General features: G+C 37.9%; 1 protein-coding gene across 1 annotated transcript in view; it reads right to left on the bottom strand.

Moving 5' to 3' along the window:
* The window catches only part of PLXDC2 (plexin domain containing 2), a 465,187-nt gene that overhangs the window by 27,831 nt on the left and 409,988 nt on the right, over window positions 1-27,368 (bottom strand). Inside the window, 1 exon segment of the mRNA XM_033209382.1 lies at window positions 4,537-4,697. Coding sequence (XP_033065273.1) covers window positions 4,537-4,697 — 161 coding nt within the window.

Below are 27,368 nucleotides of genomic sequence, written 5' to 3'. Positions count from 1 at the left end.
TCTGAAAATGCTGGGGTTACAGGCATGAGCCACCGCTCCCAGCCTAGAGTCATTCAATTTCATCACATTATATACAGTGTTTAGCACAGGAACTAACTCATACAAGTGCTTAGTGAAGTCTGGATTTCACTGTGAAATATTCAAGATATCCATTGGGTTACATTTTAATAACTGAAACTGGGACATATCTTATAGTCAAGGGTGTGTTACAGTTTAATTGGAAGTGTGCGATGCATCTCACATTTGACACACTCTGTGCTCAAAAGAATAATGGCCTCCCAAAGATGTCCATGTCCTAATCTCCAAAAGGTGTCAATGTTACCTTACAAGGAACTTTACAGGTGTGATTCAGTTAAAGACCTGGAGATGCAGAGATTATTCTAGATTACCCAGGTGAGCCCAATGTAGTCACAAGGGGGCCTTACAAGAAGGAAGCTGGAGGGTCAACATTAGTGGTAGGAGATGTGATGGTGGGAACAGAAGTTGGAATGATATGAGAAGAAACCATGAGCCAAGGAACACATGCAGCATGTAGAAGCTGAAAATGGCAAGGAAATGATTAAGCTCTGAAACCTCCAGAAGGAACCAGCCCTGTCAATATCCTGATTTTAGCACTTCTGACCTCCAGAGCTGTAAGACAAGTGTGTGTTATTTTGAGTAACTAGGTTTGTGGCAATTTGTTGCAACAGCAGTAGAAAACTAACACACAGTCTTAGTTTTCTGAATGAAAGGAGGTCCTTTTTGACTTGTAGGCACATGTTAGGCTCTCAGTGCATTCCGAGTTACCACTTGACTGCATCAGAGGCAGTCAGTATAAAACTATTGAATGAATGTTGAATAGAATAGAATACAAACATTAAAATTATGTTTACAAAGCCATCATAATAAAACAGAAAATGTTATTTAAAAAAGAATACCTATGTGTATTACAGTGAAATCACCACTGTATCAAATGGGCAAACATCAAATTATGTACATACAAATTCCAGAAGAAAATAAATGAAACTATTAATAGTCATCATTTCTGCATGCTGGAACCTAGAAATGACTTTCTTTTTTCTTCCTTTTACATTTCTGTATTATCTCAATTTTCTATAAAGAATGGTATCATTTTCATAAAAGAAGAAAGCACATCAATTTCATTTCAAAAGTAGATAGGAATATAGTATGGAACATCAAAGGCAATGAAAAAAATGTTATATTCAGTTCCCTCATTTATGCAACAACGATTCTAATGTAACTAATAATTTAAAATCTTCAAATTTACACGTCTGCATATCACAAACAGAATGGTCATCGTGGATCTGTTTTGATTTTGCAAACAGTGGTCAGTTTTAATAATAGTAAGGTTATGACTATCACCTCCAAACATCAGCTGCTGCCCAGCCACTGTGAGCCGCAGGATCCCAGCAGCATGTCAGATAGGTAGTGATTTAAGCAGACTCTGGCAATTGACTCCACAGGAAGGAAAAAAAGTCAAGAGGAGAAAAGCTGGGAGACCTGCTGAGTGACTCTGCTTTGCTTACACGTGAAAAGAAGAAAGAGTTATTCTTAGAACTATGGCTCTTTGACCTTGGATAAGTCATTCCACTCCTCTGAGCCTCACTCAGTCTCCTTTTGTGTTAGGAGAGTATACAGCTACATTATCTCTAAGATTCCATCTAGCTGTCATATTCTATAAATACACGTGCATGTATACATATGCAAACACTCCACACATATGGACATACAGGCTCTGAGACATAAGACAATGAGACTAATACTCAAAACAATATTCCACTATTTTTGCAGTCATACGGGGGTTGCTTTGAACCAGCTTTAACTAGATCTTTCATACTGTGCAATTTGCCGCTAATACCATCACCATCAGATATTTCACAGCGTCTTCTTTTTCACTATGTCAGAAAATAAACTGCACAGTTTGAAAAGGCTTAAACATGTGAGGGGGTTACGGCAGTAGCAGCAGCCTGAGGTCTGGCTAGTCCCTGAGGCTTTCTAGCTTGTCACTCAGCAGCTCTTTGAAGAATGCATTTGTAACTTTGAGAAGGTTGTCTACTTTCTTCCGAGAAAACCAAGCACATTAACAGAACTTAACAACAGATTTTCAGTTCAAGGCAATGCCTGATAATATCTCAATTACTGAATCAAATGAAGATGCCATTTCTGAAATATGTTTTATATGAAATTTCACTGAAAGTCTGAAATGTCCTAGGATATTTATTATGAACGTTTTTCCAGGAAATATTGGCAGAATCCCTATTTTTCAAAGGAAACGTAAGTGATTTAATACAAATCTTAAGGCACTTACGAGTCTTGCAGGGTGGAATAAATCATGCGCATAGTGAACTCTAATGCAAAACAGAAAGATGAATGCCAGAGAAAGGTAGGGAGGTATCCCTGTAGGTAGAGTTTCAGAAGAGAAAGAGATTATACCCAGAGGTCGAGCAGGAAGATGGTCTAAAGAAGCTTATGGGGTACACCGTATCAAAGGCCTTCTGGCTTCTGAATTCAAGAACTAATATGGGAATGGAGGATTTTTTGTTTTTTTTTAGACTGGGCCTCTCTATCACCCAGGCTGGAATGCAGTGGCACAGTCATGGCTCACTGCAGCCTTGACCTCTTGGGCTCAAGCAGTCCTCCCATTTCAGCCTCCCAAGTAGCTTGGACTACAGGCACATGCCACCATGCCCCATTCATTTTTTTCTATTTTTTTTTAGAGATGAAATTTCACCATGTTGCCCAGGCTGGTCCCAAACTCCTGGGCTCAAGCAATCTGTCTGCCTCAGCCTCCCAAAGTGCTGGGGTTACAGATGTGTCACTGTACCTGACCAGGAGGAATTTTTGATGGAGGAACTAGAATGAGCAATGTTTTTGTGACATGGAGAATCTGGGCTGTGTACAGAGACAAACAAAGCATGAAATTTGACAGAAATGCCAACTCCAGATTAGGGAGCCAAGAGAATAAAGATTGAAATGACACGTAAGATTGAGAGTGCCAAAGCCTTGAGCCCCCGAAGAAGGAAAAGGAGATGGCAGTTTCTTCTATAGACAGTTGTGAGCCATCTAGGACGTTTAAGCAATTGTTTGATTTGCATTTATTCACCTCTCCCCATTATAAGGAGCATAGGTAATTTTAACTCCATAGTTTAAAAGGCATTATAATTTCTCGCTCAACAAGTGACCATAATTCCAAGCAACCTTTCCATGCGTCATACAATGAATAATTCTAATTATGTGCTTGAAATTCTGCAAGAGATGATTTCCTTTATTGCTTTAGTATTTCTAGTTTTATTTGGTGTTGGAAGAGGAGTGGTTCCATTCAGATGTTAGAGTCAAAGGTACACATGTGGCCAGGCATGGTGGCTCACACCTGTAATCCCAGCACTTTGGGAGGCCAAGGCGGGAGGATTACTTGTGGTCAGGAGTTTGAGACCAACCTGGCCAACATACTGAAGACCTGTCTCTACTAAAACACAAAAATTAGCTGGGTGTGGTGGTGCTTGCCTGTAGTCCAAGCTGCTCAGGAGGCTGAGGCACAAAAATCACTTGAACCTGGAAGGCAGAGGTTGCAGTGAGCCGAGATCGCACCATGGCATTCCAGCCTGGGCGACAGAGTGAGACTCTGTCAAAACAACAACAACAACAAAAAACAAAACAAAACAACAAAAAACTGCATCATATGCATGGGGCCCAGGAAACCCAACCTTCTGGAGGACAGAGATGACTTGGTCACACAGACAGACACACAGACTGTATCCACTGGTCTTCAGGCTTCCTGGTTTCAGCCTTTTAGACCCCAGGGCTTAGCCATGGCTCCTTATGCACAGCCCCTTGCCTTTTTACTTCTCAGCACTGGCACCACCTGTTTCCTTCTCAGCACTGGCACCACACCTACATTCTGTACATGAAGACATAACACTTATTCAGCATGGTGCTCTCGTTCCGTGTCTGTGTGGATATGTGTGTCTGTGCATTTATATATAAATGTACAAATATACACACATTATGCAAAATGGCAACAGCACATACCATTATTTTATTTTTATATCTGTCATTTTGTAGTGAAAACTATATTTTTTCCAAATGGTTTGTGAGCATTTTCAGAAGAGGCCCATCATATTGTATCATGCACACAGCCAATACTCAATTAGCATTCATTGAGCAATTGACTTAAGCTAAGTCTTTAGCCTCCCAGATACGTAGTATTTCCTCCTAGGACAAGGAGAGCAGCTGGTTAACATACTTGGTGTAAAAGGACCAAAAAGTATGGTTCCCATTTTCTTTCAGATCTCAGAAAGACAAGATAGTTTATATCTTTCAAAGCTCCAGAGATAAGGTAACTGAACCCATCATCTGAAAGCAATCTATCAATATGTACGAAAGTGCATGGGTGAGAGCATCCATGTGTGTGAAATCAGAAACCTTGAAACTGAAAAATGAAGAAATCATGCGGTAAATATTAAATCCAGGTGGTGTTAGCAAACGGATACAGTTCATCAACTGGCATGGTTTTCATGTGTTAAACTCAACACTTACCTCAATAAAGAAGATGCTGGCTGCTGATGTTGGGTGGTGATACATATAGACTGTCACAAGAATGGCTGTGGCTACAATGAGGACCAGGATGAGGATTCCAACGATGAGGCCAGCGTGGAGGGTTCCCCCTTTCTTCTCAGCTGCACTGTCATCTGTAGAAGCTGAAAGAACATCCCAGCTGTCAGGACCGTCATGAGCTTACCCTTAAGTTTGCATTTTCATCTGAGAAGATATTTGTGTTTTTAATAAAGTACGACTGGATCTTTACTTCCTGGACAACTTTTCCACAACACCAATTTTACAGGTGAGGTGCTCTTCATGTGGGCAATGAAGAATCCACAGGATTCGTGAGTCAAAATACATTTGTCACTGTGTTTTGTTTTTATTTTTTATTTTTTGAGATGGAGTTTTGCTCTTGTTGCCCAGGCTGGAGTACAAGGGCATGATCTTGGCTCACTGCAACCTCTGCCTCCTTGGGTTCAAGTGATTCTCCTGCCTTAGCCTTCTGAGTAGCTGGGACTACAGATGTGAGTCACCACGCCTGGCTAATTTTGTATTTTTAGTAGAGACAGGGTTTCACCATGTTGGTCAGGCTGGTCTTGAACTCCAGACCTCAGGTGATCCGCCCACCTCAGCCTTCCAAAGTGCTGGGATTACAGGCATGAGCCACTGTGCCTGGCCTGTGTTTTAAAATTTCTAGTTGGATAAGCAAAATGAATAGTTTTTATTCTCAAAGTACTGTGGGAAACCTCAAACTCTAATTAACTACACACTAAATTTAACTTGATTTTTCTCATTAAACCAACAAAGTTACCTATGGAAAAACTGATTAATTTTGAAAGCTCCTCTCACGGAAATTTTAAATTCAAGAGTACTGGACATCTTTTGGTAAGCTACATGAGCATTTTCAGAAAGTTTGTACATGAACTCCAAGCAAAATTTGTGAAAAATCTGTGTTAAGCAAAAATACTTTTTAAAAGTGTAACAGATGGATGCTCTATGACCCTCAAATAGTTTTGATCACTATCTGAAGGGAACGCCACAGCAAAGGAAAACATTCCACTACACCTCAGAACAATATCATTTCCTCTAACTTTTACTGAGATGTTTTTCACTATAATACACATTTCTTTTTTCTGAGTTAGCAAAGGGAGGAATTAAATTTCTAAAGTAATAACTACCCTAACCAAAGCCAACCAGCCAAATACAACTAATGTCTAAAGTCTTATCTTTTTCTAAAATTCTGTAATTGTTGATGACTACTCAGGCAATTAGAGATCTTCCTGAATTATGTACAGCAGTAACTGTATCTTAAGCACACCATATGACTGGTATTCTAAATTATGAGATTATTCTTTAAGATGTACAAAAGTTTCAGAACAGTGGCTCTCAATCCTTTCTTTTTTTTTTCTTTGAGATGGGAATCTTGCTCTGTCACCCAGGCCCAAGTTGGAGTGCAGTGGTGCAATCTCGGCTCACTGCAACCTCCACCTCTCAGGTTCAAGCAATTCTCTTGCCTCAGCCTCCTGAGTAGCTGGGATTACAGGCACCTGCCACCACGTCTGGCTAATTTTTGTAATTTTAGTAGAGATGGGGTTACACCGTGTTGGCCAGACTGGTCTTGAACACCTGACCTCAAGTGATTCACCCACCTCAGCCTCCCAAAGTTCTGGGATTACAGGCGTGAGCCTTTGCACCCGGCCTCAATACTTTCAAGACCAATTTACCTCTTTGTTATTTTTACCCTTTGCCTCTATGTTATAAACATTTTTTTGTCTATTAAACTTCATTTAATAAGCACTGATTTCTTTCTTTTATTTTACTTTTTTTTTTAAAGAAAAACCAAACATGGATGTCTATCACAATGTATGGTCCACATGAACGAATGGAATTCCAGATAAAGTGGAAAAACATGACCTCCTAATTCTTTCTACCTCCCCTCTACATTTTTATTGCTCTTGTTAACTCTTTGCTTGAGAACTGCTGTTGGTGTTCAGTAATCCTTCTCCAAATCTAGTAAGGCTGAAAATTCTAAAGGTTTCCCTTATGTAACAGAAATTCATTAGTGAAACAAGATCAAATTTAGAGTAATTCATTATATAATAGCTCATTTACACTGTGCCAGGGATCATTGTATTGCTTTGCAAGTACCAAACCAACAACCCTAAGAGGTGGGCACTACCATTATTTCTGCTTTATAATAAGGAAGTCAAGGCACAGGATAATCAGAACATGAGCTAGGGTTGCAAAACTATTAAGGTAAAACTGAGCTCACACACTAGCAATCTGGCCTCCATGTCTGAATTCTGGACCTCAGATCAATGCCTCCTCAATGAACACTGGGCTGTAGGTCCTGCTATTTCCTCTTATTTCATGTTGTGAGTTCTTCTAGCAAATAATTCTGAAAAGAATCTGGTAACTTCAAGCAAAGAAAAACTAATGTGAAAAACAGTTAAAGAATTACCACTGGAGCCGGGCGTAGTTGCTCACGCCTATAATCCCAGCACTTTGGGAGGCCGAGGCAGGTGGATCACCTGAGGTCGGGAGTTTGAGACCAGCCTGGCCAACAAGGTGGAAACCCTGTTTCTACTAAACATACAAAAAATTAGCCAGGTGTGGTGGTGGGTGCCTGTAATCCCATCTACTCAGGAGGCTGAGACAGGAGAATTGCTTGAACCTGAAGGCGGGGGTTGCAGTGAGCCGAGATCCTGCCACTGCACTCCAGCCTGGGCGACAGAGCAAGACTCTGCCTTATAAAAAAGAATGAACATTACACCTCCAAGATGACAGAGGCTATGTCTTTGGGCTGGGTCCTAGGTCAGTATCTGCCATCATAAACATTTTCATCTATATTTGGTGAGAAGGGAGGAGGAAAAGAGAGGAAGCAAAAAGATAAAAATAAAGGCTTTTGGAAATAGGTTACAGTATTAGAATGACCACATCGCCAATAAAAATCAAGTGAGGCTATAATAAATGACCTCATCTGTCTGGTCTTCAGTTAGCCTTATCTCCAAAACGCAGTCAATAACAGTAATTACCCCACAGGGTTGATATGAGAATTCCACATTTAATACATATGAAGTTCTTAGGAGAGTATGTGACTCACAATAAGCACTTAATGAATATTGAGATATTATATTATCGTACTTTTTATATGAGGCAGGTTGAGGCAAATTATACAGTCAGATTCATGACAATATGTAAACTATGTTTTTGCCCTTAACATGTGTTGCTTTTAAAAATTTGGCCTCATCCTTAAGTATGCTTGTATTATTGCATCTTGTGGACTTGATTATTTTCTTATTTTTTATAAGAGTATGACACATTGCTTTCCTGGGAAAACAGGATTAATTGAAAATGTGGCTTTAGGGAAAATGTAGCAAAAATATCTACTTGAGTCAAAAACGAAGCTTTGACTGTTTCTTCAAATCCTTCCCTCCCTCTTCCATTCATCTTTCCATCCCTCCATCCCTCTCTTTCTTGCTGTTTTTTATCCTCCCTTTCTCCATCCATCCATCCATCTATCCAACCATTCAGTGTCTGATTCTATCTCTGGGGTTTGTCTTTGGGCTGGGTTTTAGGTCAGTATCTACCATCATAAACAGTCCTTTATACACAGCATGCCAAGTTTTAGCCTCACAAATTTCAGCCTCACTTCCTCTTCTTTTATTTTTCATTTTTGAGACAGGGTCTTGCTGTCACTCAGGCTGGAGTGCTGTGGTGTGATCTTGACTCACTGCAGCTTCGAACTCCTGGGCTCAAGTGATCCTCCTGCTTTGGCCTCCCAAGTAGCTGATGCTACAGGCATGTGCCACCATGCCTGGTTAATTTTTTTTGTAGAGACAGATTGTCACTATGTTGCCCAGGTTTGTCTTGAACTCCTGGGCTCAAGTATTCCTCCTGCCTCAGCCTCCCAAAGTGCTGGGATTACAGACATGTGCCACTGCACCTGACTTAGTCTTACTTCTTTTGTGTATGCAGGAATGGAGAGGGAAGATTAAAGTACTTGTGAGTTGACCTCAGGTTGCTACTTCCCAAATGGGCTGGAGGACCAGCACCTGTTAAGGAGGCAGCCCTTCCCAGGAAGGAAGGAAGAAGAGTGCAAGGGTCATATTTTACTAAATAAGAGTCCTTGTCAGAAATAAAATTATTTTTGTCTTGCAGGACATAAGTTGCCAATCTTTGGAATATAACAGTCAGAACCAGATTTGCACCTTGAGTGTGGTGAATCTCACTACCTTTATTTAGACATAAATACTTACTCTCACAATTATTATTTATTCACACTTCTAACAATAATTTAGTTATATTATCTCCTTTTAAAAATGTTCCATTACATTTCTGTTTTAGATGCCAAGACACTGCGGCCATATCTAATAATGCAATTTGTACAGTCTAGTTTATTACTAGCCAAATAACCATTTAATAACATTTTTGGATGATGATTGTTTTAATAAAATAAACAGCTTTCATGGATTCTCAATACTAACCAGAAGACAAAATAAATATTTTGAGATCTGTGAGTACAACATGACTTGATGTGTTCTAACAGAGCAAGTCATTTAAGGAAAAATGTAGCATACACAATTCCAAAATATTACAAGAGTTTCTTTGTGTCACATACCAATGACTATTTCAAAATGCTTTGGAATGACCATCCGAATAGAGTGACCAAAATTGCACACATAGTTTTGGAGAAAGCATTTTTCTACTCTCATATTATTTACTTTTTTTTTTGGCTACTGCAATGATTCTACAATTTCCTCCACAGTACAAGCATCTCTATTCCAGCTTCTTTCTATGGTCTTTAGGTGAGCGTATATTGGCAGGTATTACGATGGCTTAATTAGAGGTCATTAAATCTAAAGGTGCAGGAAGCATTCCATTGATATGCTTTGATTTTAAATTCTTTCACTACTTGGTTTCCAGTTTAATATCATGCTTGATCAAATTGTACAGATTTTGCATATTTATGGAGATCTGCGGACAGAATTTAGAGTATCCTGGGTATATACTCAAAAGGATATAAATTATTCTACCATAAAGATACACTATGTCCATTGCAGCACTGTTCACAATAGCAAAGACATAGAATCAACCTAAATGCTCATCAACGGTAGACTGGATCAAGAAAATGTGGTCCATATACACCATGGAATTCTATGCAGCCACAGAAAAAGAATGAGATCCTATTCTCTGAAGGAAGCAACATGGAAAGAGGTGGAGGTCGTTGTCCTAAGCAAACTAACACAGGACCAGAAAACCAAATATATTATGTTCTCACTCGTAAGTGGATGTTCTCACTCCTAAGTGGGTGTTAAACATTGAGTACATATGGACACAAAGAAGGGGACAACAGATACCAGAGCCTACTTGAGGGTAGAGGGAGGAAGGAGGGTGAGGATTAAAAAACTACCTATTGGGTACCATGTTTATTACCTGGGTGATGAAATAATCTGTACAATAAACTCCTGTGATAATTTACCTATAAAACAAACCTACACAGGTACCCCGAACCTAAAATAAAAGTTAAAAAAATAGGCACCTCAAATGCAAAACTGAAATTTAGAAAACGTAAATGCTTACTAATTCCCATAACTGAAGTTTAGTTCATTCACCTCAAGGGAAGACTGCTTGAGTATGTTCATTTCCCTCCTGCAAAATATACAATAAACTAAGATGTCAATCTGTGGCTCGACTGATTGTTCTTTTAAATTGGCAGATAGAAGTATGTCAAAGAGAATTCTGAACTTGCTTCAGTGAGAAACTTCTCAGTAAGCTTGATATGGTTTGGCTCTGTGTCCCCACCCAAATCTCTTCTTGAATTGTAATCCCCATGTGTTGAGAGAGGGACCTGGTGGGAGGTGATTGGATCATGGGAGTGGTTTCCCCCATGCTGTTCTTGTGACAGTCAGTTCCCATGAGATCTGATGGTTTGAAAGTGGCACTTCCCCCTTCTTTCTCTTTCTGTCCTGCCACCTTGTGAAGAAGGTGTTTGCTCTTCCTTTGCCTTCCGCCATGACTGTAGGTTTCCTGAGGTCTCCCTGGCCATGCAGAACTGTGAGTCAATTAAACCTTTTTTGTTTATAAATTACCCAGTCTCAGGGAGTTCTTGCTAGCAGTGTGAAAATGGACTAATACAAAGCTCATCAGAGTCTAGTAGGTTTTAAGGGAAATTAAAGAAACATGAGAAGGAATCTAGTCTTAAGACCTAAACTCTTCCTCTATTCATACAAACATCTTATGAGCTGCCATTCATGTCCAAAAGCAAACAAAAACTAAACAAGCATCCTTCTCACACACTTAGTAAAACATAACACACAGAAGAATTCAAATCTTTAGTCTTTGTAAAGCCTTATCTTGTGTATTAAAATAAGAGAAATTAATAAAGGGCAACAAGAAGCCATAAAAGAGTCTCCAAGCCAAAAAAGGAAATACAGGAATATACTTTAAAAATCTCCAAAGTAAAGGCCTTTTTTGCACTGTGTTTAAGACATTTTCAATATATAAATGAAGCAAAGAAAATCAATAGTATCCAATATAATATACTCTAATCTGACCCAGTGAGTGTCATTGCTTTTCAACGCTTTATGAAATGCAGATCAATATTTAGACACAGAGAAGACTGTAAGAACTGTCGATTCTATGAAAACAATCTGCTATTTTTGGGAAAGTTTTTGCTACCATAATAGCAAAAACAATGTATACACACTCATATATATATATATATGTGTGTGTGTGTGTGTGTGTGTATATCTATATATATATCTATATATATATTTTTAGACGGAGTCTCTGTCTGCTCTCACTATTGCCCAAGCTAGAGTGCAGTGGCGCCATCTCGGCTCACAGCAGCCTCTGCCTCCTGGGTTCAAGCAATTCTCCTGCCTCAGCCTCCTGAGTTGCTGGGACTACAGGCACAGGCTGCCACGCCTGGCTAATTTTTGTGTTTTTAGTAGAGGCGGGGTTTCACCCTGTTGGCCAGACTGGTCTTGAACTCCTGACCCCAAGTGGTCCATGTGCTTCAGCCTCCTAAAGTGCTGGAATTACAGGTGTGAGCCACTGCACATGGCCAAGACAACATATTTTTAAAATATATTAAGTACATACTAGAAAATATTCAAGACCTCACGTCAAGGTGTTTAATTTGGAGCAGTCCATGAATCATGGAAAATAAAGAAGGAGGAAAGATGAAAGGAAAAGGAGGTAGAAAAAAAGAAGATAGGAGGAAAGAAGGAAGAAAATGTCACATATATATGTATATATATGTGTATATATGTGTATACACATATTTATTTATTTTTTCAAAGTGTAGCATTTAATGTTAAAACTCTATGTCTCCGTGCTGTTTCTATGACTGCTATTTTCTCTTAGGATTTACATGCATATGACATTGATATTCTGTATTTAGAAGTATAATTCTCCAATATGGTAAAATATTTTAATGCATTGCCAAAATGATCCGTACCTACTATTAAATACTGCCAACAATTAAAGTCGAGAAATAAAGAAAAAACTAAAATAGAAATATTCTTTGTCTGAAATTTTATTCACTTTAGAACTAACTCTTCTCCTGGGCTTAAAGTGAAACACTACAGCCCATAAATTCCATAATATATTAATATCCTTTGTGGGATAGAGAGGCTGATGGGTTGGACAAAGTCATGCACAAATTTGCTCAAAATTCATAAATCTTACTCAGATGATGCCAAAATGTACTCTTTTAAAGCTTCAGAATAAAGTTAAACTATAAATGCTTAAAATGTTCGCGTTCCGCTTTGGGATTAAAAACGTACATAGACATGGCTTTCCCCGTGGAATAGTACCTAACCCATTTACAAGCTAAAGCATGTAATGAAGGAAAATCAAATGATAAAAGTTTTAAGTGAATTGTACTTCCCTTTGTAAGTTTCCCTTCCAACTGATCTCATTTTGTAGCTCATTTATTTTCTCTCTTACGTCTTTAACTTTCTATATACACAATTATGACTTTGACTTCATTCAGAGTTTCTTCTGGTGTTTTAAGTCTTTTGTAATTTTTCATAATCCTCTTAGTTCTTTCATTTTCTTAATCAGAGTGATACTATTTTTTAAATGCTTACCAGCCTGTCAATATTATTCTGGCATTGGAATGGATTGAAACTATTATACAAGGTGTACCTAATTCACATTAGGTATCACTGTGACAATACATTCACAATTCACGTTAAGACATTGCTGTAGAAGGGATTTGGGTAATCACTGTGAAAAGATATAAAAGCAGGTGCACAAAGCACATCTAAGGGCATTATGTATGGTGAGACCAATATCTGGCAAGGGCAGCTTTCCTTTTACAGTCTGTCCTACTGTCGGCAGCTGTGAAATTCATTCAGGGAAATATATAAAATGCTCTGGGCTGGAAGATCTTAGAGTATGACTATCCTTTAAAAAAACAACAACCTGATAATCCCTTACCTTTTATGTTGGAAAAATGAAGCTGAATAAAATTTCTATGAAATAATATTAAAAGGAATACTTAATTCTATCCAAATGAGGGATTTTGGATAACAGTCACCAAATGATAGGCTGATTCTAGTCTCATTCAAAGATCGGTGCTTTTATGCATGTGTATGTGCAGATACCTTAAAGGGAAAATTTTAAGAATCAAGGCTGCAGTGAGCTTTGATCCTGCCACGGCACTCCAGCCTGGGTGACAGAGCGAGACCCTGTCTTTAAGAAAAAAATTAAAAAAGAGAAGGTTTATGGTATTTATATATACTACAAATAAGACCAAAAACAAATATTTGGAATAACCCATTATCATTTTTCACTTCTTGTATGTGCTCTTCTTTGTAATAATCTGCCTACGCATGTGTTTTCAGCAGTCAAGATCTTTATGACACCTAACTTTTAAACTTTTCCTAACATCAGCTTTCTATATCAAGTTATCATTTTTCCCTATTTAAAATATATCTTTAAATGATTGTTATTATTATTATTTTTGAGACGGAGTCTCGCTTTTTCACCCAGGCTGGAGTGCAGTGGTGCGATTTCGGCTCACTGCAAGCTCCGCCTCCCGGGTTCACGCCATTCTCCTGCCTCAGCCTCCCGAGTAGCTGGGACTACAGGCATGTCCCACCATGCTCGGCTAATTTTTTTTGTATTTTTAGTAGACAGGGGCTTTCACCATGTTGGCCAGGCTGGTCTGGAACTCTTGTCCTCAGGCCTCCCAAAATGCTGGAATTACAGGCGTGAGCCACTGAGTGCGGCCAAAAATTATTTTTGAAAAATAAAAATAAAATGTGTCTCGGCTTCTACCAAAGAATCCACAGGGGAAAAAAAATCCTAGTACCTAAAATTTTCAGCTAAATATGAAACCCAAGGAGTTCATAAACTGTTTTCTCTTTTAATTTCAGGCCGAGCTCTTGCATGGTTAAGATATTGGGGATTCTGACTACAGAAAAAACTTAGTAGAGTTTTCCTAACAAGGATATTCATAGTGACTACAGAATACCAAAAATAGGCCAACAAAGCAATTTCAAGGTTTGGAGGTACAGAGCAGAGTGACTCTTCGTGCCATTTATTCTGTCAATTTCAGAATAGTCACTTACATTCAAACAGATCATTTATATGCATAACCTGACATGATAAGGATGAATGTTTACTACTTATCAAATCCATCAAGTTTCCTGAACATGGAAGAAAAATCCCCTTCACTCTGTTCCTATCAGTGTAGAAAGACAGATTTGTGTGTAAACCACTGGGCTAACATAAATATGGAACCTTTGGGGTTTCCAAGAATAACATCAGATCTCACATTGCTGGACCTCAAGGACCAGCATCCCTTCAATCCTGTCTTCTTTTCTGCAAAATGGATATAATAGTAAGGGCTATCTCCTGATGGTTGTGAAGATCTGAGAGGATGCTTATAAAGTGGTTGGCATTGTGCTTAAAATATAATAAATCCTCAATGGAATGGCTGTACTAATGTTGTTAGTGCCACTCATACTACTTGTTAATCTACTGATGAGTATACTTTGTTATACTGATTCTTTAGTATTATTGTTAATACTATTATTAACTCTCATTAATATTCTGTTGATTACTACCCTTATTCTTCTCAATCATGGCTGCACTACCAGGGCAATGAGAGGACTTCTTGAAATTATTCATGGAAAGAAGGAATCCATTCCCTCACGGAAGCTTATGGGCATGGCGAGTGAAAGCAAGGACATTTCAGTGCATAGTTTTTCAAGCGGAAAGGCCAAGATCAGCCTCTCATGTGCTTGCAACCACCTGAAGGGGAACATGTTGTCCCAAACAATAGCTTGGACATGGGATATAGAATCCACAGCCACTATTTGGAAAACAAAAGCCTAGCTTCTGAGGTCTCGTAGCCTACCTAAATAAGATCAACCCTTCAATGGTTATCTGTAAGCAGCTTCTTTGGAAAACTGCAGAATACTAAATCAACCTCAAGTTCTTTGGTGTCTGAATTTATGCATAACATTAATAAAAACCTTTGCATCTCCCAAGGAAGCAGGGATTAATTTAGTTGCTGGTAGCCTGTGTGTGTGTGCCTCAGTACTGGAACCTTAGACACCGATATTCTCAACAACCATACAATCCTTTTGCTATTTGCTGTGGTTTGATGCATATTATAGCTCTCCAGGAAAGTAAATGAGCAGAATTCTATGTGTGTGCTGTGTAGCTCAGGGAGACAGAATCAGAAGCCAGAAAAAAAGAAGAAAAGAAAAGAAAGAAAAGAAAGAAAAGAAAAGAAAAGAAAAGAAAAGAAAGAAAGAAAGAAAGAAAGAAAGAAAGAAAGAAAGAAAGAAAGAAAGAAAAAGAAAGAAAGAAAGAAAGAAACCCTGAAGACAAAAAATAACAAAAACAACAGCTCGGTAGAGCTTTGAATTTCATTTTAGTTTGTATTATGAGAACTAATAAATTGTGCCACACAGGACAGAAAGAAAAAAAAGTGAAAACACCGAGCAACATTTGTACAGGGTATTTATATTTCACTGCTTTGCACCAATACTTGCCTTTAACACGGACAGAATCACGCTGCTTAGGAGAATGGACATTATAAAGCTGTATTTATCACACTGACCACCCCTTAGCTACTGGAGCACCAAGTCTCCTGAAATGTAAAGCTCTATGTCTTGAATGTGGAACAGAACACGTTTAGTCCAGGGAGTGCGCACTGGTCCTGACCTAACCTGTTCCACCAAACCACCTTCGCAAACAGACTCTGCTGTGTGGGCATATGACACTTCCACAAGTTATATACAGTTGCAAGGGCTTTGGTCTCAAAGTGTTGGGGGATGGGATTAGAGAAGAAGTTAAGGTTCCCTTGGACTTTAAAACTCTATGATTTGCTGGCCAGGCATGATGGCTCACATTTGTAATCCTGGCACTTAGGGAAGCTGAGGCCAGAGGATCACTTGAGGCCAGGAGTTTGAGACCAGCCTGGGTAACATAGTGAGATCCCATCTCTACAAAAATTAATTTTAAAAAAGTAGGTGGGCATAGTGGTACACACCTGCAGTCCTAGCTACTCAGGAGGCTGAAGTGGGAGGATTATTTGAGCCCAGGAGTTCCAGGCTGCAGTGAGCCGTGATTGCACCACTGCACTCAAGCCTGGGTGACAGAGTTAGACCATGCCTTCCTCTAAAAAAAATAAAAATAAAAATAACTCTATGATTAGGGAAAGTTGGTGCTGCTATTTTTTTTGAGACACTGGATGGCTTTAACAGGAGAATAGCAAATAAATGACTATATACTAAACTGGACCATATTAGAAGCAACCCTCCTGGCAGGACAGCAGGGTGATAAGGAGCACAGAGCATGCCTGGAATCAGAGCCCTTGGTATTATAGACCAGCTACATTCCTTAGAAACTATGTGACTATGAACAAATTACTTAAATCCCTGGGCTTCTGAGACTTCAAGTGAAAAATGGGATTACAAGTAGTACTTTCTTCTTAGGGTGCTGTGAGGATTAAGCTAGTTAAACATGTAAAGCCCTCAGAAGATTGCCTGGTATATCGTTAATAGCCCAATAATTGCTAGATAATTTTATCATCGTTATCAACTACATGGGAAGATTCTGTGAATATTTTAAAGCAAAACATGAATCACATGATCAGAAATGTTACATTTTATGCCTTCTAATTAAAGATGCTGGTTCACCAAGGATACACTTTTTTCTTTTCTTTCTTTTTTTTTTTTTTTTGCTTTGAGAATTTTAAGAAGACTGGAAGAATTTATTCATAGGAATTTTTTAAAAAAACTATGTCTAGTTTATGAAAGCATATCAAAATGCCTCTCTTTTCTTTCTGCTTTTATTTTTATTTTTACAGAGGCCATATTTGCATGTTTGAAATACAGGAATTTTAAATGTGCGATTTACCAAATTTGTGTAACTGTATATACCAAGTAACCATCACCCAAATCATATGAAACACTTCCATTCCCCATAAAGTTCTCTTGTCTCCACCTACAGTCCGTCCTAACAGCCCCGACCAACACTGTATAGGCAACCACTGTGCTGATTTCCATTGTTGTAGATTAGCTTGACTTTACTTGAAATTCACATAAATTGAATCATACTACACATACTCAACTGTCTCTGGCATCTTTTGCTTAACAATGTTTTAGGACTTATCTGTGTTACTGCATGTATCAGTAGTTCATACTTCCTTTCTGCTGAATAGTAATCATTTGTGTAACATGCGCTCAATTTGTTTATTCTTCTGTTGATAAACATCTGAACTATTTCCAGTTATTGATAATTATGAATTGAGTTGCTATGAATATTCTCTTACAATTTTTTTGTGTGTATGGACATGTTTTCTTTTTTAAATAAATACATAGAAGTGGAATTTCTGACTTAAAAGGCCAGAACTTTGTAAGAACTGCCAAAGAGTTTTCTGAAGTGATTGCACAATATCACACTCCAATCAGCAATGTATAGAGTTCAAGTGCACCATATCCTCATCAATATTAGCGTTGTGTAGTGTTTAGCTATCCTAATGGGCATGATATGGTATCCCATTCAGGTTTTGGATGTTTACTATTACTTTTTAGGAGTTATTTATATTTTCTGGATACAAGTCCTTTGTAATATAAGCATACTGTAAATATTTTCTCTTATCGGTAACCTGCCTTTTCATTTTCCTAACAGAGTTTTGGATGAACAGAGAATTTAATTTTTTTTTTTTTTTTAGATAGGGTCCTGTTCTGTCACCCAGGCTGGAGTTGGAGTGAGGTGATCGTGTCAAACTCCCAGGCTCAAGTGATCCTCCTGACTCGGGCCTCCCACATAGCTGGGACTACAGGCATGTGCCATTATGTCTGGCTAATTTTTAAATTTTTTTGTAGAAACAGAGTCTCGCTATGTTAGCCAGTCTGGTCTCCACCTCCGGGGCTCAAGTGATCCTCCTGCCTTGGTCTCCCAAAGCGTTGGGATTACAGGCATGAGCCACTTGTCCCCAGCTCCAGGCTTTGAATTTTGATGTTTATAATTTTTTTAAAATCAGTCTTCTTAGAGATATTAAAGTTATTAAAATTTGCAAAAAAGCAGCTTATGACTGTGTTAAATTCTCTATTATTAGCCTTCTATTTTCTATTTCATTTTTCTACTCTTATTTCCTTCTTTTAAAATTAATATTTTTAATAAAATATCACAATTTTAGACACAATTAATTTGAGACAATTGTAATTGACTTATCTACTTAAATTGGACATTTGAGTTATTAATTTTAAGCCTTTTTTCCTTTCTAATGCTTTCTAATATAAACATTTAAAACCATAAATTTCCTTCTAAATACTTTTTAGCAGCATTCTATAAATTTTGGTATTTTGTATCAGTTATCATTCCATCAAAATATTTTGTAATTTTCCTTACAGTTTTTTCTTCAATATATATTTTATGTATATCAAATATTTACATATATTTGCCAATATTTGTCAATATTTATATATATTTATATATATATTACAAGTTTGATTTGCTTTTCACATATTTGAGGATTTTGTAGATATATTTTTCCCCCAACTTCATTAAGCATAATTGACAAATAAAAATTGTATATCTTTACAGTGCACAAAATAATTTTTTGATATATATATATATATACATTGTGGAATGATTAAATCATGGTAATTAACATATCTATTCACCTCATATGCTTATCATTTTTGTATGTGGTGAGAACATTTAAGATCTACTTTCTTATCAATAGACATTATATTGTTACTGCTTCTCGTTTGATTATTTTGCAGTCAGAGAATGTAGTCTACAAGACCACAATCTAGAAATTTAGTAATTTTTATGGCTCAACATATGGTCTACCTTGGTGACCATTTCATGCGGACTTGAAAAAAAAAACCCTCCAGGAACCCTGCTGTATAAATACCAATCATGACAAAGTGGTTGTCAGTATTGCTCACATCTATATCTTTCTTAATTTTTTTTTTTTTTTGGTCTAACTTAAAAAAAATTATAATGGTTCCTAATGAACTGGCACTTTTTTCCTTTTTTTTTTCTTTGAGACAAGGTTTCACTCTGCAGCCCAGGCTGGAGTGAACTAGTGTGACCATGACTCACTGCAGCCTTGAGCTCAGGAGATCCTCCCACCTCAGCCTCCCGTGTAGCTGGGACTGCAAGTGCACGCCACCATGCTCAGCTAATCTTTTGTATTTTTAGTAGAGATGGGGTTTTACCATGGTGCCCAGGCTGGTCTCAAACTCCTGGGACCAAACAATCCGCCCACCTCGGACCCCCAAAGTGCTGGGATTACAGGTGTGAGCCACTATGCCCGACACCTTTTTTACCTTTTTATAGTTTCCTCTGGTAATTCTCCTTGTCTTTAAATCTAGTTTAAGTCTACTTAATTTGATATTTATATAGGACCTTCAGATTCTCTGTGGTTATGTTTGCAGTATATATATTTTTCTATAATTTTATCTTGAAGCATTTTATATCTTTGTCTTCATTTTTCACATACATTTCTTACACACAGCGTAGAGCTAGGTCTGGCTTTCTTAAAAGTCCGTGTGATAGCCTATGCTTTTAATACAAGTGCTTATTTTATTTACATTTGAAATAGTTACTGGTGTGGTTGTATTTGGTCTGCCACTTAGCTATTTGTTTTCTTTGTGTTCATCTGTTTTATGGTCCTTTGTTCCTTCTCTCCTGTCTTTTTCAGGTTAAACAAATATTTCTTAGAATTCCATTTAAATTCCTTCTATGAATTTTGAGCTGTATGTTTTTGCATTTTTTTTCCTTTAGTGGTTGGTGAGTATGTTAACCGTGTTAAAAATCACTTATGGCTGACACTTTATCCAACAAGTTGTTAATTTATTACTGTAACTGAAGTACTATTTGGTCACAGTAGCTTACAAAACTGTTATAAATTAGTTTCACGTAATTAACTGCTGTCCTTACTACCCAAGTTACATTAAAAAGCTTGCACAAATAATAATTTTGAGCTCTGAAGAATAAAACTAAAGCAAAAATTAGTCTTACTGCGAGCAGCAAGCCATTGAAAACCTAGCTGTTTAGAAGAAGATTAAACTAAATTTGCCATCTCATGGATTAAACTGTCTTTAAAGCACTATGCCATTCTGAGACTAGCATATCTTTTCTCCCCATCAACCGTCAACATCAACGTATTACATGAATTATACACATGGCTAATTCAAGCACGCGTGAACAAAATGTAGTGGTGAAGTCATACAACCTCAAGGAATGCCACCAAGTTTAGGAGGCTGCAAACAGACCCTGATGAGCCCTTTACACATTAGCAGTTGGCTTCTTTCCCATTCCTATTTCATGTTTTATGGGACTTTCAACTCCCAAACACCGTGACCTCTGCCCTCTTCCCACTCACTCTCAGCATATTACTTGTGTCTCACTATACAGAGAAAACAGCGATCTCAGACAAAATGCCCTGAACTTCTCCCTCCTGTCTCCCTACCCTCATTCATGCTGATTGGCCCCACCCATGCGTGTGGATATATCACTTCACTCCATGACTCTTTTTCTTCTTTATGAGGTGTTTCTCCTCAGCACCTGTGACGGGTAAAATTAAGAATCTCTACTTCCCTTCTTCCCTTTTTCTTGAAAAAGTAGTCTGTCCTTGGGGACTCCAATTTCCTCATTGTCCACAGAATCTTCAAATTCTGCCTGGAGATTGTACAATGGTGGATTGTTATGCAATCCAGTCAAGATCAATAAATGTCTTTATGCCACCAAATCTCATGGTCACTTTTCTGTGTGTGCTTTTTTAACTTGACTTGTCTGCAACATTGACACTATTCACTACTTCCTCCTTGAAATTTTCTTCTCCTTTGGTTTCTGTGATACCAAACATTTTTTGTTTTCTTGCTGTCTCTATGACACTCTTGATTTTATTCATAGAACCTTAAATCCTGTATTCCCTTCCTAGTCTTTGGCCTTTCCTTCCTTCCTTCCTCCCTCTCTCCCTCTCTCCATTCCTTCCTTCCCTCCTTCCTTCCTTCCTTCCTTCCTCTTCCTTCCTTCCTTTCCTCCCTCCCTCCCTCCTTCCCTTCCTCCCTTCCTTCCTTCTTTCCTCCCTCCCTCGTTCCTTCCATCCTTCCTTTCTTCCTTTTTTCTTCCTCTTTTTCTTCTTTTTTTTTTGAAGACTCACTGTCACCCAGGCTGGAGTGCAGTGGTGCAATCATGCATGGCTCACTGCAGCATCGACTTCCCAGTCTCAAGCAATCCTCCCACCTCAGCCTCCCCAGTAGTTAGGACTAAAGGTGTGTGCCACCATGCCTGGCTCATTTTTGTCTTCTTATTTTTTTTATTTATTTATTTATTTTTTTTGTAGAGACGGGGTTTCCCTGTGTTGCCAGGGCTGGTCTTGAGCTCCTGGGCTCAGGTGATCCACCTGGCTCGGCCTCCCAAAGCGCTGGGATTACAGGCATGAGTCACCATGCCTGGCCACTCTTTTCATCTTGATACTATCCTCCCATACCTAATTCTTCTCCTTAAATTCAACTATCATTTATATGCTGCTGATGCCTAAATTTGTATCTTATGCTTACATTTCTAAGTGAATTTCAGGCTTATATAGAAAAATGTCTACTGACATTTTCATTCGGATGTCAACATTAACATGCTCAAATTAAATTCATTGCTTACCCCCTTTCTCTTCCTGTATTTCCTATTCAATGGCACCATTGTCCACCCAGATAACTTACACCCATGTCCTGGGAACCACCTTCGTCACTTTCCTATGACATAAATCACACATCCAATCAGATATTAACTTATGTAGCTTCTACTTCATTAGTAAATACTTCTCATGTGCATTCTCCTTTTTTATTCCCATTGTCAACTACTACTTTATTTTAGCCTCTGACCACTGCTTCTATGGATTACTAGTATAACCTCCTAACTAGATTTTCTGGCCTCTCATTCTTACTCCGGTCCCTCCTGTTCCCTGCAATACTTCAAGGGTCAACTACTTAACATGTAAAACATGTCCCGACACTCCCTTATCAAAATGACACAAATGGTTCCCAAGGTCTCTAGGTTAAAGTTCAAACTCCATTGTCTGGCATAAAAGACTGTGAATGCTGACACCGCACTTATTTTGATACTTTATGGCTGGTGAGGCTGAGAAATAAGCCCACCTTCTCAGCCTCACCAGCCATAGAGTACTATGTATCTATCTTTACCCCAGGGAAATCAAATCTGGCAGCTCTTTAGAGTTACCCAACCAGATCTTGATGTTTCATGCTTCTGAACCTCTTTCTACATCAATCCCTTTCCTGAAATTCTTTTCTTCTATCCCTTTTCTCAGAAATTCTACCCATACTTCAAAACTTGGATCAAGTATGACCTATTCTTGTAATGTTATTTTTGTTTAGATACCTCTTCTCTGTTCTTCTATAGTTTTTCTTGATTCTATCTTTGCACTCTTCACACTATACTTAAATATCAATTTACTTCTCTATGTCATCCCATTAGGCCACTTGCTTCTTTAGGACAGGCGTCAGAGTGTGTAGGTCTTCGCATCTTCATCACCTAACAATGGGTCTGGCACACAATAGTTGAAGAAATGTTTCTCAAGCAAATAAAACCAAGTTGAATCAATTCAGCATCAAAGTTAATTAATGTTTTAGTGACATACATATTTTAGTAGTATAGGGCCATCTCCCATAGTCACTATACATTTCACGTTTAAAAAAGAATCACTTCACACATGGAGAACACACGGAGAAGGGGCATAAGAAATATTGGGTAACACAAAACCTGTTCCTGGAGCCCCTCATATGTCTCAGATTCCAAAATCTAATGGAATATGGAAGTTTCTTTCCTCCAGTAGAAGTTCCCTGGTCTAGGTTTCTGATAGGAACAGGGCAGGTAGAAAATGAGACAGGAGGCGGACACGGAAAGGAAAGTAGGTATCCATTCGAGGGAGGTGGTCAAGCATTTTGCTGATGGCAAATGGAAAGTGCATTTAGAGCTACTTTGTGGAAGCCATTCATGTGCATTTCCTAAGAGGCACTCTGCTATATCATCTTGTTCTGTGTTCTATCAGCAGCAAAAACTCTAACTACGCATTCTAGCTACAAATTAACTTACAGTGGAAAAAGTGTATCCTGATGTGATTTTTCTTTTTCTTTTATTTTCCTATGCTGGACAACAATTTGTCAAGCTATTAGGCTGAACAATGAAACTGCAACCTTTCTAGGTCAAAAGTGTTTTGTAAAAATCAGCAATTTCATATGGTTCAACACAATACAAAATACTAACGATCTTTACTAAAACAAATACATCTGTCAACAGCTTAAATCAGGGGTGTCCAATCTTTCGGCCTCCCTGGGCCACACTGGAAGAAGAATTGTCTTGGATCACACATAAAATACACTGACACCAACAATAGCTGCTACGGGTTGGGCAAGTTTGGCTTAAATGAATTCATTTTCACTTCTGTATTAACATGATTTAGGAGGTATAATGGATATAATGCTTTTGGATTTCTTTTGTCGGCAGAGTAAGATGCACTTTCTACATGTAGATAGACATAATTTCTTGTTGTCACCAATTAAAATACTGTTTCAGGAGAGCCTGGAGGTATAGGTGAGGACCAATGGACCAATGGGTGGAGTCAGAGTAAAATACGTTATTCTTCTTTTGGTCAAATATCCATTCAACTCTTGATACTCAAAGTGTAGTCTGTGGCTTGGTGGCAACTGCATTATCAATGTGCTTGTAAAAAATGTATTGCAAAGGTTTGGGCTTCATCCCAGAATTACATATCAGAATATGTATTTTAACAAGACTCTCCACCACAGTGATTCTGAAGGTTCTTAATATTTATGCAACATTGAATCAGACCATTTATTATCAACCTAACATTGGAATAATCTGGGAATTAAAAAATTGGCGCTCTGGTTCCAGCCCTAGAGGTTAATATTTAATTATTATGGAGAACAGTCTGAGTGTAAAAATTTTATAAGCTGGAATAATAAAATAACAATTACATCTCAGACTGGAACCAGGTGATGTAAATGTACAGAAAATGTTAAGAACCACAACTCTAGATAAAAGTTTGGGAGAGAAATCCTAAATTCCAGGGAAATTTCAAATTAACATTGTAAAGTAGAAGAACTTTTCAGTATGATGATACATATACACTTAGAATAGGGTTAGTGCTGTCATGAAAAGTAGTCAAAAAAAGCAAAACATAAAACTAAATGTCAAGATGTTTTACAGTTTTAAAAACAAAAAGTGATAGATATTCAATAGCCTGTCAAAATGAAATAACAGTTTCCCTTTGCTTATAGGACTATGAGCTACACAAAAGAAGTGTATGAAAAAAAGCAAGGAAAAGTAGGAAAAAAATGGGAAAGATACATTGCTTTGATGATTTATGTATGAAAGTCAAAAAATAATTTGACTGAATGATAAATGACTAGACACTTGAGCTATCACTACAGACATGGTAATAAAAATATAACCTTAGAAGTATTCCAGGGAAAAGGCAGAATAATGTTCTAACATTTTATCTTGGGATGAAAAAGTCTTATAATATCTTCAGAAATAGGAAGCTGAACACAACAGAAATAGAATTTAGACCAGCCATTCCATAGGACTTCATTCAAAGTGTATCTGTTTCAGTTCTTAGAAATCAATCACCTTGCAGATTTGTACCTCTGAATTAACTTAATCATGATCTTCAAACTGCTTAATGTATCAACTTTGGCATCTCCTTGATGGGGACACCATCCTCTGACTTAATAATGCAGCCTTTCAGAGTTCAGGTTTCATAAAATTCCCAGCAATAAGAAGAATGATAAAAATGCTATCACCTGTATTGGATATCATGCTTATCTGGAGTGCTGATACTTTAAATATTATCAACAATTAAGAACTTATATTTACATATTTTTTAAGCATCCTTAACTCTATCAAAGAGAAGAACATTTAAATGAACCAAGAGACAATGCAGTTTTCAGTACTTTGATAAATCTCGTTAACCAATTTTGAATAATGAAATCAAATCAGAATTTCAGAGCTTGAAATAATTTTAACATCTGCAGTATAGCAGAGTGGCACAATTCAATTTGCTAGACTGAGTTGAATCTGGTTGAAGACTTTAGTCTTCAATTAAAAATTGTGCCATTGATTCAACTTGCAAACCTCTTCTCAGTCCTGGGCATAGTTTTATCCAGTTTGCATCTTGAAGATATTGACATTTCTAATTAGGAAGTGAATGGCACTTGGAAGCAACCTAACCAAATGTCAAAGAAGACATTTAATAGTTGTACCTGCTAAAATATATAGCTAGGTCATTTTTTAAAAAACGTAACTCTTCCAGCAAGCTACTGCTAGAATTTGAAAATCCAAAGAAAATGTGGCTTTAAATGCATATAACCATTACTCAAAGAAATACAGATATTTAAAAAATATAGCTGGGCGCGGTGGCTCACGCCTATAATCCCAGCACTTTGGGGGGCCAAGCAGGGTGGATCACCAGAGGTCAGGAGTCTGAGACCAGCCTGGTCAACATGGCAAAACTCCATCTCTACTAAAAATACAACAATTAGCTGGGCATGGTGGCGTGTGCCTGTAATCCCAGCTACTTGGGAGGCTGAGACAGGTGAATCGCTTGAACCCAAGAGGTGGAGTTTGCAGTGAGCCAAGATCGCACCACTGCACTCTAGCCTGCATGACAAAGCGAGACTCTATCTCAAAATACGTACATACATACACACACACACACACACACACACACACACACATAAATATATATATATATATATATATATATATACATTCTAGGATTCTAGGTACCCCTTACAGGTGAATTAAATCCATGTTTCTAGAGAAACCAAGAAGGCTTAAAGAACCTTAAATCAGATTTTGAACATAAACTACAGCCCTGTAGTTTATTACAGCTAATTTACAGTAAATTATTTACAGTAAATTACAGCCCTGTAATTTAGAGGTTACATGCCAAGGATTCTGACAACACTGAAACACACAAGAGAATTAATGCATTGTGATTTTCACAGAAAGGATTAAATGGAAATGAATACACAATTACATGAGAATAGGAAACTTCACGTTCAAATACTTTAAGTAGAATCAGCTGTTATAGAAAAGGTGCACTACAGTAGGTATAAGTAAAATAGCTTATTGTGGCATTTCCCATGGGAAGGTTGATTGTAAAAGATCTAGACTGGGCACGGTGGCTCACACCTGTATAATCCCAGCACTTTGGGAGACCAAGGCAGGTGGATCACCTGAGGTCAGAAGTTTGAGACCAGCCTGACAACATAGTGGAAACCCTGTCTCCACTAAAACTACAAAATTAGCCGGGTGTGGTGGCATACACCTGTAGTCCCAGCTACTCAGGAGGCAGAGGTTGCAGTGAGCTGAGATCATGTCACTGTACTCCAGCCAGGAGACAGTGCGAGACTCCGTCTCAAAAAAAAATCAGTTCTGTGAAAGAGAAGGACCATGATGTTGTTAAAGACTTGGAATTTGCATCAAGGCTAAATAGAATCACATCCCGGCTCTGCCATGTGCTAGCTAGATAACGTAACATTTTTGTACCTCTGTTTCCTTGTCTATAAAGCATAAGTAATAATAGACCAAGTCAGGGGTGTTGCGTGAAGTAAAAAGATATAGCATTTAGAATGGTGCCTGGAACATAGTAACCATTCAATTCAATAAACATTCTTCCTCTCTCCTCTTCTTCTGCTACTTTTTCTTCCTTTCTGTTTCCTCTCCCTTCTCCTCTTATTCCTCCTCTTCTGTTTTTCACATAAACAAGAGAAAGATAAGCTGTTTGATTATAACTACCTATTACTCTAAACTTAATATTACACATGTAACTAGCAATATTTCAGTTGGAGATAAAATGATGTCTTTACATAAGATCTTCTTTTTAATTTTTCTATTTAATTTTTTTTTATGGACAGGGTCTTGCTATGTGGCCCAGTTTGGCCTTGAACTCCTGGGTTCAAGCAATCCTCCTGCCTCAGTCTCCTGAGTAGCTGGGACTTCATTGGATCATCTGCATTTTTAGAACCAGCCATTTCAATGGTCAATCAAAGCTCTATCTTACTAAAGAGACCTGAATGTATTAGGTATCTCTTTGTTTCAATTTTTTTCATGTTCCTTTTTCCAAATTATTTAGAGAGCTTAGAATTTCCACTCAACCCTGAAGACTAATAAAACTTCTCCAATCAAACAACTATTCTGAAACTTTAAGAGACTCTAACTGGACCTAATATAAATGTATCAGGAAACTCACTGCACAATTGAAGATTCATCAAGAGTGACTTAGCAGATTGTAACTC

This window comes from Trachypithecus francoisi, unplaced genomic scaffold (genome assembly GCF_009764315.1).
Source record: "Trachypithecus francoisi isolate TF-2019V2 unplaced genomic scaffold, Tfra_2.0 Lachesis_group9, whole genome shotgun sequence".
Classification (NCBI taxonomy): domain Eukaryota; kingdom Metazoa; phylum Chordata; class Mammalia; order Primates; family Cercopithecidae; genus Trachypithecus; species Trachypithecus francoisi.
This window is presented reverse-complemented; position numbering and strand designations above follow the sequence as displayed.